The sequence below is a fragment of the Salmo trutta genome, chromosome 36 (genome assembly GCF_901001165.1).
Source record: "Salmo trutta chromosome 36, fSalTru1.1, whole genome shotgun sequence".
Taxonomy (NCBI): domain Eukaryota; kingdom Metazoa; phylum Chordata; class Actinopteri; order Salmoniformes; family Salmonidae; genus Salmo; species Salmo trutta.
Window position 1 is genome coordinate 22576302 of NC_042992.1, and position 16686 is coordinate 22592987.

At 41.4% G+C, this 16686-nt stretch overlaps 1 protein-coding gene across 2 annotated transcripts in view; it reads left to right on the forward strand.

The window, feature by feature from the left end:
* Positions 1-16686, forward strand: part of LOC115175661 (thrombospondin type-1 domain-containing protein 7A) — a 186702-nt gene that overhangs the window by 145223 nt on the left and 24793 nt on the right. For both annotated transcript variants that reach the window (XM_029735072.1, XM_029735073.1), the window contains 9 exons: positions 839-1017; positions 1702-1707; positions 1930-2063; positions 2294-2447; positions 6244-6385; positions 6624-6739; positions 6922-7039; positions 12156-12301; positions 16356-16530. In XM_029735072.1, the coding sequence (XP_029590932.1) occupies positions 839-1017; positions 1702-1707; positions 1930-2063; positions 2294-2447; positions 6244-6385; positions 6624-6739; positions 6922-7039; positions 12156-12301; positions 16356-16530 (1170 nt within the window). The remainder of the gene's footprint in view (positions 1-838; positions 1018-1701; positions 1708-1929; positions 2064-2293; positions 2448-6243; positions 6386-6623; positions 6740-6921; positions 7040-12155; positions 12302-16355; positions 16531-16686) is intronic.

Below are 16686 nucleotides of genomic sequence, written 5' to 3' on the forward strand. Positions count from 1 at the left end.
TGACCAGGTGACTTCCTTAAGATGTAGAGGAAAAAGCCCAAATACAACTAGATTAGGGGGTAATCAATTTGGGCAACAAAAAATCTCCCTCTAATAACGCTGTTAGTCTTTGTTTTTTTGAAATGTCCTAGAGGGAAAATAGACAACACTGTGTTTGTTCTTCTGATCTCATCTTACTTCAGCAAGTTCACAAACATACATTTACCAGATGTAAAATAGTCTAAGAAAAAAAAAAAATACTCAGTATGTTAATGCATTTCCGCTGCTGTGGATCCGCGCAGCTTCCTGTGTTGCGAGTCACAACTTGTGACTAGCTCCAGTAGCAGTAGTAATAACACTGAAAACAGCTAAGACCTCTGACCTCCCTGCTCTTCCAGTGGACACACGAGGCTCAGTAATCCACCCTTGCCCAGATAAAAAGAAATAACAAGCCGAGAGAGAAGCACTCCTGCCAAAACTCCCAAAATCATGACCTCTCGCTCTCCCGTCCTCCATCTCTCTCTCTCCCTCCATTTCTCTCTCTCTCTCTCTCTCTCTCTCTCTCTCTCTCTCTCTCTCTCTCCGACTGGCTTGCCCAGAAAACAACAGTCTTCTAAATCGCACAACAGGCTGCTGCCCTCTTGTTCCATTGCAATTGCCAAGCTACAGTAAACAGTGTAATTATGCTGTTTGTTGCACAGTGCTGCCATCTCAGTTCTTTATAATCCTCACTGTAGCTTTTCATCCGTATCAGTAGGAATGTTGGATTTAGCTTGCTGCATCAACAGCTGTGTAAACTGATACAGATACTGTCAGATGATGAAACTATACTGAAGCCTAGTTGCCTCTGTGGTTTCAGGGTATATTGAGGAGGCTTGCATCATCCCCTGTCCGTCTGACTGCAAGCTCAGTGAGTGGTCCAACTGGTCACGATGTAGCAAGTCCTGCGGCAGCGGGGTCAAAGTGCGTTCCAAGTGGCTGAGGGAGAAGCCTTACAACGGTGGTCGACCGTGCCCCAAACTGGACCATGTCAACCAGGTGAGTGGGGGACGTTCATCACTCTTGGCCCTGTCTAGAAAAAACCACTAGCCCTTACCCAAAAAACACTTGTAGAGATCTGAGAGGATTGGACAGATTTTTTCCATATTGCTTAAATTGATCAAATCTACTCAGATCTCCACAACTTAGTGTCTAGTCTCTCGGGGGTAGAGGATATCGGATAAGGGTTGTTTCTGGGCAAGACTAGAACATGGTAGAGGGTAGAGGTCTCTGGCTTGTTTTAATGTTTAAATAAAATACTTTAATTTTGATTTAATGCATTATTTTAAAGGAACCATAACAGTGTTAAAGCCAGAGTGGGCATCTTTCAGTGTTTCATTCATTAGCTGAGTTAGGGCTTGTACACATTTACATTTTAGTCATTTAGCTTACAGGAGCAATTAAGGTTAAATGCCTTGCTCAAGAGCACATCGACAGATTGTTGCACATTGTCGGCTTAGGACTTCGAATCAGATACCTTTCAGTTTCTGGCCCAACGCTCTAACTGCTAGGCTACCTGTAAGATTAAGGAAGGGGAAGGAACTGTGAACTCTATGCTCCTACAGAGAAACAAGAGAACATGGTGTACTGCATTCTAATAATCCTGTATTTAAACACTCACTGTCTGTTTCCCCGCTATTCTTTTCTTCTTTTCCTTGGTGTATGAACTGACCCCATCCACAGGCTCAGGTGAGTGACTTTTATAGTGTTTTTGTACAGATCAATGTATTTCTTCTTGCCATGGGATGGATAATAGTGTGGGAGTAAATGTAATGAATGAGTTTTGCGCTAGCACAAACCTGTTCTATACTATTTCATCATATACAAATGTGTTACAATACGTGCATTTTTGCTATGGGATGGATGTTGGTGTGACCGTGGGTGGCTAACAGTCTAGTGGTCTTTCACAAGGTGTATGAGGTGGTGCCCTGTCTCAGTGACTGTGGTCAGTACGTGTGGGTGGCTGAACCCTGGAGTGTCTGGAAGGTCAGCAACGTGGACCTGAAGGAGAACTGTGGAGAAGGAGGGCAGACCAGAAAAGTCAGGTATGGACGATCAGCTCTTATAGGTACAACAACCTATTTGACGTATTCATCTCAGCTCCTAGTGGAGTGAAGGACCGCGACAGTCTCTCCAACTAACCCTGTTCTGTGATGCTTTCTTAGCTTCATTCACTCAAGGTGATTCCTGCCTTCTTCATCTCGCCTTCATCTCCACTAAAAAAACAATGATAATTGTATCAGTATTGCTAACCTATCGTCCCCCCTCTGTCCAGGTGTATGCAGAACACTATCGATGGGCCGTCGGACCCTGTGGAGGATTACCTGTGTGACCCAGAGGACATGCCTCTAGGGGCCAGAGACCGCCAGCTGCCCTGCCCTGAGGACTGTGTCCTGTCTGACTGGGGAGCCTGGAGCCGCTGCTCACTGGTAAGGACAGATGCTGACTACCTTGTTGTTTTTGCACCTATTGTATCCCATTGCAATATTTCAGATATTTTGTGTTTTCTGGGTTTGATTAGGAGCAAAGAAAAGTCCATCTCAGTAGGTGGACCAATGCAGGACTATTCTAATCTGTTATATTCTAAGGCTGTGGTGCTGAACACACTCAAAGCAAGAGTAGACTGCTTAAAGGGTTAACTATTACCTGAAATGCCCAGAGGTATTATACTACTCACCATGGATCTCTGTCTCACACCTTAACATATAATAACTGGCCAATCATGCCTAGTCTCCACTTTCTATTTAACCTGTTTCTGCCATATTCCCATGGTCAGAAATTCAATTCACAGCTCTTGTCAGCAACTTTCACTTCGGGTTTGCACCAATTTACAGTTTTTTACAATCGCCAGGGACCCATTTCTCAATACCTAGTTACATTTTTGAAATCTCTTCACACAGTTCTCCTAACCAACTTTCAGCATGGCACAGCAGTTCATTTCACATCTAAAATGCACTAAAACTACCAAAACACTTCATACATGTCTCAAATCAACTAATTTTTCCATAACACTAGCAAAGATTGTTACCCAACAAGCACACTTTGTCACTCATAAAACAATGACCTAAACACCACTAACAACAGGTAGCATTACACAACGTTTTCTTTTGTAAAATGTCTTTACAAAACAAGAATGACACCTCTCTACTGTTTAGAATGAATTCACTGCAGTATATGTTACAGGAATGAATCAGACATGATGCAATATGCTTCAATATGTTTTAGGTCATTTTTTGGCATTGAGTGATTCCAAGATACAAGAATTTGTATGTACACCATCTACCGATACAGATACAGTAGCAATGCTAGTCAACTATGTCTTTTGCATTTGGCCGCAGGTTCTCTTCCATATCATCTTATGTCATCATGGGCAATACACCTAGGAAAGAATGTTTTGGCATGTCTGGTCTATCCCTGGCAATCTTCTGCAGATATGTCCAGGCATCCAGCATTCATTGCGTCCAGAAGGGACATTTGATCATATGGATGGTGGTCATAAACCTTCCACCTCCATGAGGAAAATAATTCCTCTATGGGGTTGAGGAATGGAGAGTAAGGTGGGAGGAAAAGTGACACCATCCTGGGATGGGCTGCAAACCACTCTGTGACTGCACGGGAGTGGGGAAATGTCACATTGTCCCATACAATTACAAACGTTGTCCGATTTGGCCTCACTGCAACCCTTTCCTCACCTGGCACAACCCTTCCATAGAGGTCATCCAGGAATGAAATGAGACGCTCGGTGTTGTATGGCCCAACTAGTGGTTTGTGTAACAGCAATCCATCAGAGGATACTGCTGCACACATTGTGATGTTGGCACCCCTCTGGCCCGGGACATCCACTGTGGCTCTTTTTCCAATCACATTCCTTCCTCACCGCCGAGTTTTGGCCAAGTTGAAACCAGCCTCATCCACAAAGATGAATATGTGGGGTGTTTGCCTGGCTTCAATCTCCATGACTCTCTAAAATAAATCCACAAGGCAACATAAGAGTTAGGCTATTACGGTAGTTTACATTATACCTAAAAACATGCCATTGTGTGCCTCTGCCCTGTTCGGTTTTGTTCAAAACCAGTTGTGTATTGTATAGTCATCTTACCTGGACATATTGGTTCCTGAGTTGCTTGACTCGTTCAGAGTTCCTCTCTAAGAGGACAGTGTACAACTGCTTCATCCTGACTTGATGTTGTTTCAGGACTCTAGAAATAGTTATGCTTACATTGTGAATATTTCCAAATGTAATGTTGTCTGCCAACACTCTGTCCTGAATCTCTGAGTTTTATACCATTGTTTCTGATGACCATATCAACGATTGCAGTTTCCTGCACAGCAGTGAGAATCCTACCTCTCCCGCCTGTGGGAGGTAACCGTTTGGTCCTAAGCAGAAATACAAAAACAATTACACACAGTGGGTTTGGAGGTTTTGCTCAATTTACTTCTGTAATGTGCAGTTCAGTGAGATGCCCTTGCAGAATGCACATCTAACCTGTTGTTTTGCCGGACATTTCTCACAATAGATGCCACTGTTGAGCGTTGCAGATTTGGCTACACTCTCAGATCAGCCTCTCTCATTGATAGACCATGATTTATTACATGATCAATTATAGTAGCCCTAATCTCATCTGAGACTACAGCTCTTGATCTTCCTCTCAGTCTTCTTCCACCACACATACGTACTCCTCTCCCTCTCCTCTCCCTCTCCCAGCCAGTCTTCTTCCTCTGTCAGCCACTTCTCTATCTCTGGCTGGGTCCATGTTTACATTACAGTACAGCATTATTCCTAAGATGTCCCCTTTTGTATAGATGGTAATGTAATTGAAAGACTAACACCTGGGTAAGTGTTCAGTACAATGGGAAATAGCTGTGGTCTAATTGTTTTGATTGTATTTCATTTTTTAGATTTGGAATATATTTCAATACGGTATTACTGTAGAAATGTAGCAAATTGCTGTCTTGTTCAATTTTGTGTTATGTTAGGTTTTGAACTTAAGTTTGACAGTTTTGAAAAGAGTATGTAAACATGTGCAAATTGGCCTGTAGGGACATAGAGTTTTGGTGGTGGTTGTGTCTGAGTGAGAAAAGAATTCATGAAATTTGAAAGATGTAGTCATTGAATGCATTTTGTGCCAAAGCAATGAAAAATGATCCACAGTTTAGCCCACATAGACTGCTGTTGTGCTCACTGTGAAGAGTTTTGAAAAAGTGACCTAAGTATTGAGAAATGGGTCTTAGTGATTGTAAAAAAAGAATTGTAAGCGATGGCCATTTGGTAAGTGTGATTCTCCTGTTGGGCTCTCACCAGTTTAGAATGATGTCATTTGGTAAGTGTGATTCTCCAGCAAGGCTCTTACCCATTTAGGTGATGTCCATTTGGTATGTGTTATGTTCCTACTGGGCTCTCACCAATTTAGTGTGGTGCTCCGGCAAGGCTTGCACCAATTTTTGTGATGGCTATTCAGTATGTGTTATTCTCTGGTGGGAGAATAGCTAGGATTTTTCCTTAGAAATGAATGGAGGGAAAGAGAGAGGGGGGGATGATTTTCAGCAGGGAAGATGATCTCATGCAGCTCTAAATAGCATGCTGTGACCAAGGTATTATTGGAAAATCTCTGGTGGAAGGAGGGGACCACTGTGTGTGTGTGCGTGTCTGTGTGTGTGTGTGTGTGTGTGTGGGAGAGTGTTGTGGAAACGTGTGTCTGTGAAACGTGCGTGAAAGTGTGGGCGTGTGTGTGCCTGTGGTGAACCTCTAGTGGGAAGAGGGGTCAACCGTGTGACGTGCCCTGCCGTTGCCCTTCCCAGGCACTCTGCCACGGCTCTGTTGGGAAAGTTCATGACCTTGGATATGGAATATGTGGCTGTATAAGCAGGGGAAGACAGCACTCCAAATAGAAATGGTCTGAAAACACCTGAATAGACCAATTTATCTTGTAGGGGTTGGTTGGGGAAAATAGACAGAGGTGGAAATAGACAGAGGGTAATGTAGGGGAAAATATATATTCATGGAAAACCTTTTTCAATTTGCTGATCGGAAAGTGGTAAATTCACTTTTACAGGGTTTCATATTTGGTTCGCATTAAACGTCAAACTGAAAGTGGATTTCCTGACTTGCTTTAGGTCTAGGCCAGGTTATTGTAAAAGCATTTTGTGACTACGACTGATGTAGAAAGGGCTTTATAAATGAATCTGTTTGATTGATTGATTGATTGACTTCTTCTCTGATTTAAGCCATGCAGCAAAATCAGCACTCGGGAGAGGACAGCATACCCCATTCGTCAACCTGGAGAGGGAAAGCTGTGCCCCAACACCACAGAGAAAGAACCCTGCAGCCTCAACAGCAACTGCTATCACTACTCCTATAACATCACCGGTAAGGCAAATATCAGCCTGGGTTACTGCATGCGATGGATGGTACCAGAGCCATATATCATTATGGAAATATATGGCTCTGGGTGGTAAATACAGTAATGAATGTGATCTTACATCAAATATATTTAGACCGCATGGCATTTGATATGAATTAAGTGCACTCCAGAGGAAAAGGGGTGGGAGGTAGGCAGTCTCCTTTTTCACCTCACGTTTCTTATGCCGTTTTGTTTTTCACACAGATTGGAGCACCTGTCAGCTGAGTGAGAGAGCTGTGTGTGGTAGTGGCATGAAGACACGCATGCTGGACTGTGTACGAAGTGACGGCAAGTCTGTCGACCTCAAGTTCTGTGAAGAGGTCTGTGTTCCTCTCTTTCCATTCCAAAGCTCATTAGTGATAAATGAGAGTGATTCTTCTGTCGTCAGAGTCCAGACAGGTTGCTGTTGGTGTGTTGCCTGGGCTAGGAAGAAGAAGAATCTCTCATTCTCCACAAATGGCCAAATAAAGTACTTTTCTCTTTGTTTTCTTGTCTCTTTTAGCTGGGACTGGACAGGAAGTGGCAGATGAACGCTTCCTGTGTGGTGGAGTGTCCCATCAACTGCCAGCTATCTGATTGGTCCCCCTGGTCCGAGTGCACACAAATCTGTGGACTAGTAGGTACGTCACCATCTCCTTAACCCACTCTTTGTGACAAAAATATGATTCCGTGTTAGAATGCTGGGAATGCGTTCAAGGCTAATCACATCCAATTCTGAAGGTATAGCCACAAATCAAAGAGGTAACAGAGAACTGATTAAGTGGTCCATTCACCTGTCTGTTCCACCTATCTATTTTATATCGATCCATGGATAGTGGGTAGTCTGTGACTACAAGTCATTTGACTAATTATCCATCCATCCACATTATAAACTGGGTGGTTCGAGCTCTGAATGCTGATTGGCTGAACGCCATGTTATATCAGACCGTATACCACGGGTATGACAAAGCATTTCTTTTGACTGCACTAATTACGTTGGTAACCAGTTTATAATAGCAATAAGACACCTCAGAGTTTTGTGGTACAGTTGAAGTCGGAAGTTTACATACACTTAGGTTGGAGACATTAAAACTCATTTTTCAACCACTCCACACATTGACCTAAGACAGAGAATTTTTACTAGGATTAAAGGTCAGGAATTGTGAAAAACTGAGTTTAAATGTATTTGGCTAAGGTGTATGTAAACTTCCCACTTCAACTGTTTATGGCCAATATACCACGTCTAAGGGCTGTATCCAGAACTCTGCGTTGCATCATGTGTAATAACAGCCCTTAGCTGTGGTATATTGGCCATATACCACACCTCCTCTGGCCTTATTGCTTAATTATAGCCCTGTATATCGTAGTATAGGGTGTGGATATGCAGGAATGGTGGGTAGTCTGTGGATCATTCCTTATTACTCATAGCGCTGCAGGTTCACAAAGCTACTGATCAACAGCACACACAGCTTAGAAACAGCCTCTCCTCCGAGGTAATGGCTGAAACGAGAAGCATTTTATGATGTGAGAGAGAAACAATTGTGAGCCTTAAACCAACTGAGAGTAATGGGGGGGGAAGAGGGAGGGTTGATGATGTCCTCATGTGTAATCCTATAGGATCAGAGGGTTGATTGGCAGTCCATTAAGCCTGTGTGCTCTGGGCCTAAGGGACCACTCTGCCACTCCAGGAGTCCTTCAGAGCACTGGCCAGTGTCATAGTTGGCCAGAGAGCAAATCCAGGCAGAGATATGAAACCAATACAGGCTATAGCTATTGTGGTAGCAATTAATCTGTCCCCAGGCAACGTGCGGATTTGCCACAGGATAGAGTAGCAGCAGGTGAGCCACAGGAAGAGGAGAGGAAGAGAACAGCTTCTCACACTCACTACTTTTCTTCCTGGAGTTGATTTTTTATCTAAATGTCCGATGGCAGGACACAATTACGTTGAGTAGCTAATATCTGTTCCTGAGCCAGGTTATAGTTTTATTTGTAAATTAAATGGAGACACCTAGAAGCACCAATATGTCGTATCAATCATTGCAATGTAAACACAAACACAGGTAGTCCTGCGCGTGCACACACGCAGACACACACCAGACCTGTGTTAAAATACAATTTTGGTCATTTCAATTACTTTCAAAGACTTTTAGATGTATTATATTATTCACTGGAAGGTATTTGGAAATATACTTGGAAATCATTTGACAATACTTTCAAATACTTCCAATAGAGGTAGTTGATTGCGGCCAAATTATTTGAAAATACTCAAAGAAAAAGAAGTATTTCATAATAAATACTAACACACACACACACACACGCGCGCGTTTCCTGGGGCATATCAGACCTGTGTGCATAGATAATGTGTGTTCCTCGGCAAAACACTGATAGCGACAGCTGGCACTAGCTTCCCCTTTGACCAGCGGCCCACCCAGTCACACACTGCTCCTCATCCCAAAACTCACCGCTGCCATACACCACCTGTTGAGTGACTAGGTGAGTAGAGAGACAGCACCGGAGAGCACAGAATCAGAATCCCATTGGAGAATAATAGTTACCTTAGGTGTACGCAATAGTGAACCTCCCCTTGAGTGAACCACCTTAAAAAAAGCACAGGTGAGAATCTCAGGAAAACCCTGACTGCTGATTAAAAATAGCTTTGAAGGAAGGAGAAAACCTCTAAGGGGACAGCACATCCCCTCTCTATGGTGGCACGCATCATGGCATGCATCACAGTGTGTTCACTAGAAGATGAATTGTCGGCTGTGTGAGACTAGAGACTAGCTGCAGGCTACACCAAGCCTGGGGGACTCTGTTCTAGTTGTGTTCAACATTAAGGAGCAGTATTTGCCTCCCAGGCCCTGTGCGTGTGCAGTCAGCCTTAGAGAAAATAACACTGACACATGGAGATATCAATTACTTCTACAGCGTACAACAGAGACGGAAAGTGGCAAATGTATTTTAAGGAACAGGAACTTTATTTGATGTAGCATCAACTGAATTTGTATCATGAACAAAATAAAGACAGGGAGTGGAGGTAGGAGTATAGTAGAGGACTGGTCAGCCCTCTGAGTCTGGTTCCTCTCTAGTGGAGCTAGGAGTATAGTAGAGGACTGGTCATCCCTCTGAACCTGGTTCCTCTCTAGTGGAGCTAGGAGTATAGTAGAGGACTGGTCATCCCTCTGAACCTGGTTCCTCTCTAGTGGAGCTAGAAGTATAGTAGAGGACTGGTCATCCCTCTGAACCTGGTTCCTCTCTAGTGGAGCTAGGAGTATAGTAGAGGACTGGTCAGCCCTCTGAACCTGGTTCCTCTCTAGTGGAGCTAGGAGTATAGTAGAGGACTGGTCATCCCTCTGAACCTGGTTCCTCTCTAGTGGAGCTAGTATAGTAGAGGACTGGTCATCCCTCTGAACCTGGTTCCTATCTAGTGGAGCTAGGAGTATAGTAGAGGACTGGTCAGCCCTCTGAGCCTGGTTCCTCTCTAGTGGAGCTAGGAGTATAGTAGAGGACTGGTCATCCATCTGACCCTGGTTCCTCTCTAGTGGAGCTAGGAGTATAGTAGAGGACTGGTCATCCCTCTGAACCTGGTTCCTCTCTAGTGGAGCTAGGAGTATAGTAGAGGACTGGTCATCCCTCTGAACCTGGTTCCTATCTAGTGGAGCTAGGAGTATAGTAGAGGACTGGTCATCCCTCTGAACCTGGTTCCTCTCTAGTGGAGCTAGGAGTATAGTAGAGGACTGGTCAGCCCTCTGAGCCTGGTTCCTCTCTAGTGGAGCTAGGAGTATAGTAGAGGACTGGTCATCCATCTGACCCTGGTTCCTCTCTAGTGGAGCTAGGAGTATAGTAGAGGACTGGTCATCCCTCTGAACCTGGTTCCTCTCTAGTGGAGCTAGGAGTATAGTAGAGGACTGGTCATCCATCTGACCCTGGTTCCTCTCTAGTGGAGCTAGGAGTATAGTAGAGGACTGGTCAGCCCTCTGAGCCTGGTTCCTCTCTAGCTTTCTTCCAAGGTTCCTTTTTTCTGGGGAGTTTTTCCTGACCAGTGTGATTCGTCTTTTTTATTCTTTGCCTCTTTGGGTTTCCGGCTGGGTATCTATAAAGCACTTTGTTGCATCTGCTGACATGAAGAGGGCTTTATGAAATTAAATTGAATTTCATTAAGTGATTTGAGTTAGGAGGGGAGTCATTGTGACTGTGAAGGAAATACTGTGCATGGGACATTTGGCCTTTAAGGGTTAAGTACCCGGTTAGAATGAATGGTCCTGTAGGCAAGCACTGTGGATTGATGGTCCTAGGCCAGGTTTGTGGATGGATGAGACAATTATCTTTTTTGTTATTCAATTTCCATAGTTCTCATAGTTTATAGGACCTAGTTTCTTTTCTGTGGTGGTTTTTGAAGTGGTATGCATTACTGAACGTGAATGTATTGTGTCATTTTGGGATAGCTACATTTTAAGTATGCGGTAGGCAGAAATGCAAAACCCCATACGTTTCCCATGCTAATTGAGTTACATCATGTCTATCCCCCGGGCCCCTCACTTAACATGCAGGGTGCATTTTTGGTAGAAGGAGCAATCCTTCCTGTCCCCCCTTACCCCTTCCCCTGACATTACACAGTCTCTTCAATTCCATTTTTAAACAACAGTAGAGTATGAATATTCAGAATGACTACGGGCGTGGGAAAAACTTTCTTAAATGCACCACAAGATTAAATCATTTGAAGAGGGACTTGCAGAACTTGGAGGGAGAGGGAGAGGGAGAGAAAGAGAGAGGGGGAGGGAGAGGGGGGAGAGAGAGAGAGAGGGGGAGAGAGATAGATAGGGGGAGAGAGAGAGGGGGGGAGAGAGAGAGAGAGAGTTATTAAGTTACATGAGATAATGGTGTAATATGATAGTGATCTTTTACAGTGAAGCCCCTAAGAAGAGCCTCAGATCATTGGGATGGAACTGGATATGTCCTATACATGATAGAGTATTTCTGGGGCTGTCTATGATTTTGTTACCACAAGACCCTATTCTCTACTTAAAGAACTTAAAAGACTCCCAATCTTTAATGATGTTACAAGGCTGTATTCAGTCATGACTGGTTGGCGACCACATTTCTGGGATTTGTTTTTATATGTTGAGAAAATATATATATTTCAGCACAATAAGAACACATGCTTAAATGCCGTGGATTGTATTTCTGTTTCAGCCTCTATACATCATTTTGTTGACTATCCCAAAAAAACCAAAGACCTAATTCGATTTGGACAGGGCCTTGGACACTCGTTCATCCACTTGACAGACAGAAGTATGAAATAACTCAAATGACTAACAGCACACCTGTAAATTCAATCAGAGTGCAGAATAACTGATGAATTTACGAATGCGCAACACCGGTTGAATATGAACGGTGTCATTAAACGTTGGCAAAATGTTGTAATTAAATTGTTTTCAGCAGCACTAATGCTCTAGACAGCATGAAATCAGCCTAACCTGCTCTGCTAGGGTGAGTAAAATGGTCAGAGTGAGGTGTCCTCTCATTTGTTTCTAGAAGTAGCTAGCAAGCTAGCCAACATTAGCCAGTTAGCCTGGGTGCTTGCCTGCCGCTGCCGGAGCATCCAGTGTGCGCTCCGAACGCTCCGAGAGCAAAACAATCTGACAACGCTCTCAATTTACGAACAAACCCAAAGTGCACTTTGACAAACTGGAGGCAGTTTATAAATGCACACTTTGTGGGGAAAAATCCATCATTAACACTTTCCTCTCTCCTCCTCAGGGAAGCTGTGGCGCAGGAGAACGGTGCTCCAGCTGCCCCAGGGTGACGGGCGACCCTGCCCCCCTCAGAGGGAACAGTGGAAGCCTTGCCCCGTCAGACCCTGCTACCACTGGAGATACAGTTCCTGGTCTGAATGCAAGTCTGAGGTGAGGTGTTTTCTCTCTCTGTCTCTCTGTCTCTCTGTCTGTCTGTCTCTCTGTCTCTCTGTCTCTCTGTCTCTCTGTCTCTCTGTCTCTCTGTCTCTCTGTCTGTGTGTGTTTTGTGGTCAGAGGTGACACCATTCAAAACCACAACCTCCATCACATACTCCTGTCTATCCTGTACTGTAATGATATATTGGTAAAAGCAATTCCCAAATGAACATGTTTCTCTATCTTTTAGTGTATATGTGGTATTATCCATCAGGTGTCTTACATCCCATGAATACTCTTCTGTTTCTCTATGCCTGTCATTTACCTCCATGTTATTTCATCGTCATCCACAGATTCCCCTTTCTGTCATCCATTATTTTTCTTCAGCAATAACGAAAAATAATATGTTCACCCCATACCCAATATAAAATAATATGTTTACCCCATACCCAATATAAAATAATATGTTTACCCCATACCCAATATAAAATAATATGTTTACCACATACCCAATATAAAATAATATGTTTACCCCATACCCAATATAAAATAATATGTTTACCCCATAACCAATATAAAATAATATGTTTACCACATACCCAATATAAAATAATATGTTTACCCCATACCCAATATAAAATAATATGTTTACCCCATACCCAATATAAAATAATATGTTTACCCCATACCCAATATAAAATAATATGTTTACCCCATACCCAATATAAAATAATATGTTTACCACATACCCAATATAAAATAATATGTTTACCCCATACCCAATATAAAATAATGTTTACCCCATACCCAATATAAAATAATATGTTTACCCCATACCCAATATAAAATAATATGTTTACCCCATACCCAATATAAAATAACATGTTTACCCCATACCCAATATAAAATAATATGTTTACCTCATACCCAATATAAATAATATGTTTACCCCATACCCAATATAAAATAATATGTTTACCCCATACCCAATATAAAATAATGTTTACCCCATACCCAATATAAAATAATATGTTTACCCCATACCCAATATAAAATAATATGTTTACCCCATACCCAATATAAAATAATATGTTTACCCCATACCCAATATAAAATAATATGTTTACCCCATACCCAATATAAAATAATGTTTACCCCATACCCAATATAAAATAATATGTTTACCCCATACCCAATATAAAATAATATGTTTACCCCATACCCACTATAAATAATATGTTTACCCCATACCCAATATAAAATAATGTGTTTACCCCATACCCAATATAAAATAATATGTTACCACATACCCCCCAAAAAATAATATGTTTACCCCATACCAATATAAAATAATATGTTTACCCAATACCCAATATAAATAATATGTTACCCCATACCCAATATAAATAATTTGTTTACCACATACCAATATAAAATAATATTGTTCAACCCTATACCCAATATAAAATAATATGTTCACCCCATACCCAATATAAAATAATATGTTTACCCCATACCCAATATAAAATAATATGTTTACCCCATACCCAATATAAAATAATATGTTCACCCCATACCCAATATAAATAATATGTTTACCTCATACCCAATATAAAATAATATGTTTACCCCATACCCAATATAAAATAATATGTTTACCCCATACCCAATATAAAATAATATGTTTACCCCATACCCAATATAAAATAATATGTTACCCCATACCCAATATAAAATAATATGTTTACCCCATACCCAATATAAAATAATATGTTTACCTCATACCCAATATAAAATAATATGTTTACCCCATACCCAATATAAAATAATATGTTTACCCCATACCCAATATAAAATAATATGTTTACCCCATACCCAATATAAAATAATATGTTTACCCCATACCCAATATAAAATAATGTGTTTACCCCATACCCAATATAAAATAATATGTTTACCCCATACCCAATATAAAATAATATGTTTACCCCATACCCAATATAAAATAATGTGTTTACCCCATACCCAATATAAAATAATATGTTTACCACATACCCCAAAAAAATAATATGTTTACCCCATACCCAATATAAAATAATATGTTTACCCCATACCCAATATAAAATAATATGTTCACCCCATACCCAATATAAATAATATGTTTACCCCATACCCAATATAAAATAATTTGTTTACCACATACCCAATATAAAATAATATGTTCACCCTATACCCAATATAAAATAATATGTTCACCCCATACCCAATATAAAATAATATGTTTACCCCATACCCAATATAAAATAATATGTTTACCCCATACCCAATATAAAATAATATGTTTACCCCATACCCAATATAAAATAATATGTTTACCCCATACCCAATATAAAATAATATGTTTACCCCATACCCAATATAAAATAATATGTTCACCCCATACCCAATATAAAATAATATGTTTACCACATACCCAATATAAAATAATATGTTCACCCCATACCCAATATAAAATAATATGTTTACCCCATACCCAATATAAAATAATATGTTTACCCCATACCCAATATAAAATAATATGTTCACCCCATACCCAATATAAAATAATATGTTTACCACATACCCAATATAAAATAATGTGTTTACCCCATACCCAATATAAAATAATATGTTTACCACATACCCAATATAAAATAATATGTTTACCCCATACCCAATATAAAATAATATGTTTACCCCATACCCAATATAAAATAATGTGTTTACCCCATACCCAATATAAAATAATATGTTTACCCCATACCCAATATAAAATAATGTGTTTACCCCATACCCAATATAAAATAATGTGTTTACCCCATACCCAATATAAAATAATATGTTTACCCCATACCCAATATAAAATAATATGTTTACCCCATACCCAATATAAAATAATGTGTTTACCCCATACCCAATATAAATAATGTGTTTACCCCATACCCAATATAAAATAATATGTTTACCCCATACCCAATATAAAATAATGTGTTTACCCCATACCCAATATAAAATAATATGTTTACCACATACCCAATATAAAATAATATGTTTACCCCATACCCAATATAAAATAATATGTTTACCCCATACCCAATATAAAATAATATGTTTACCCCATACCCAATATAAAATAATGTGTTTACCACATACCCAATATAAAATAATGTGTTTACCCCATACCCAGTACTCTCTTCTTGTCATCCGTCAGACACATTCAGCCCAATAGGAGGCTTGATTAAAAACAGGAAGTCTTTGACAAGGCCATGGTTCTCTCTCTCTCTCTCTCTCTCTCTCTCTCTCTCTCTCTCTCTCTGTCTCTCTCTCTCTCTCTCTCAGCATCTATATTTTTGACAGACAGGCACTGTATTCTATTGCAGAGTAATGGAATGTTGACTCTCCTTTGGTCTGAGCTGTTTTCACCTCCTGCTGGAGTTCCTGACAGTAGTTCATCAGCAGCCTACAGCACAATCCTAGAATAGCTGTTATTTCTGACAAACCAAAGATGGGGGCTCCCGAGTGGCGCGGTGGTCTAAGACACTCCATCTCAGTGCAAGAGGCATCACTACAGTACCTGGTTCAGATCCAGGCTGCATCACATCCGGCTGTGATTGGGAGTCCCATAGGGCGGCGCACAATTGGCCCAGCGTTGTCTGGGTTTGGCCGGGGTAGGCCGTCATTGTAAATAAGAATTTGTTGTTAATAACTGACTTGCCTAGTTAAATAAAGGTAAAAATAAAAAAGATCCATGTCATAGCCTTGAGAGAGTTGGATGTTGTCTACACAGCAGACCAGCTCTGTGTGAATGTAAGGGAGGTGGTTCAGTGAACCTAGCTCACGTTGTGGGTAACCTTGCCTGAGACCTGAAGACTTTTGTTAACTTCCCAAGCTAATGCCTTTAGCTCAGAGGGCTAACACAGTATTGTGGGACAAACCGAGTCAATACGCACAATGGCAATCTGTGACACACAATGAAATGTCTATGGAGGTGTATTTTAACCTGTGTTTTCTCTCTATGTTTATCGTGCAGGGTGCGAGGTGCGGAGAGGGGCTGCGGTTCCGTAACATGTCCTGCTTTGTGTCGGATGGGTCTGGCCAGGGTGAGGGCAGTCTGGTGGATGATGAGCTGTGTGGAAACCTTGAGCCCTCGGTAGACGGCGACAAACAGATCACCCTGGAAGAACCCTGCACCTCGCCCTGTCCAGGTAATTAGCTTACCTTGGCCTGCAATGACTGGGGATCCAGAGTCCTGGACAATGGACCCGGTCCCTAGATAAGAGGGCGATAAGGACCAGGAAAAACGCCTGACCCTATGATCAGTAAAGATTCACCTCGGAGCATCCATCTAATCTACTATGTAG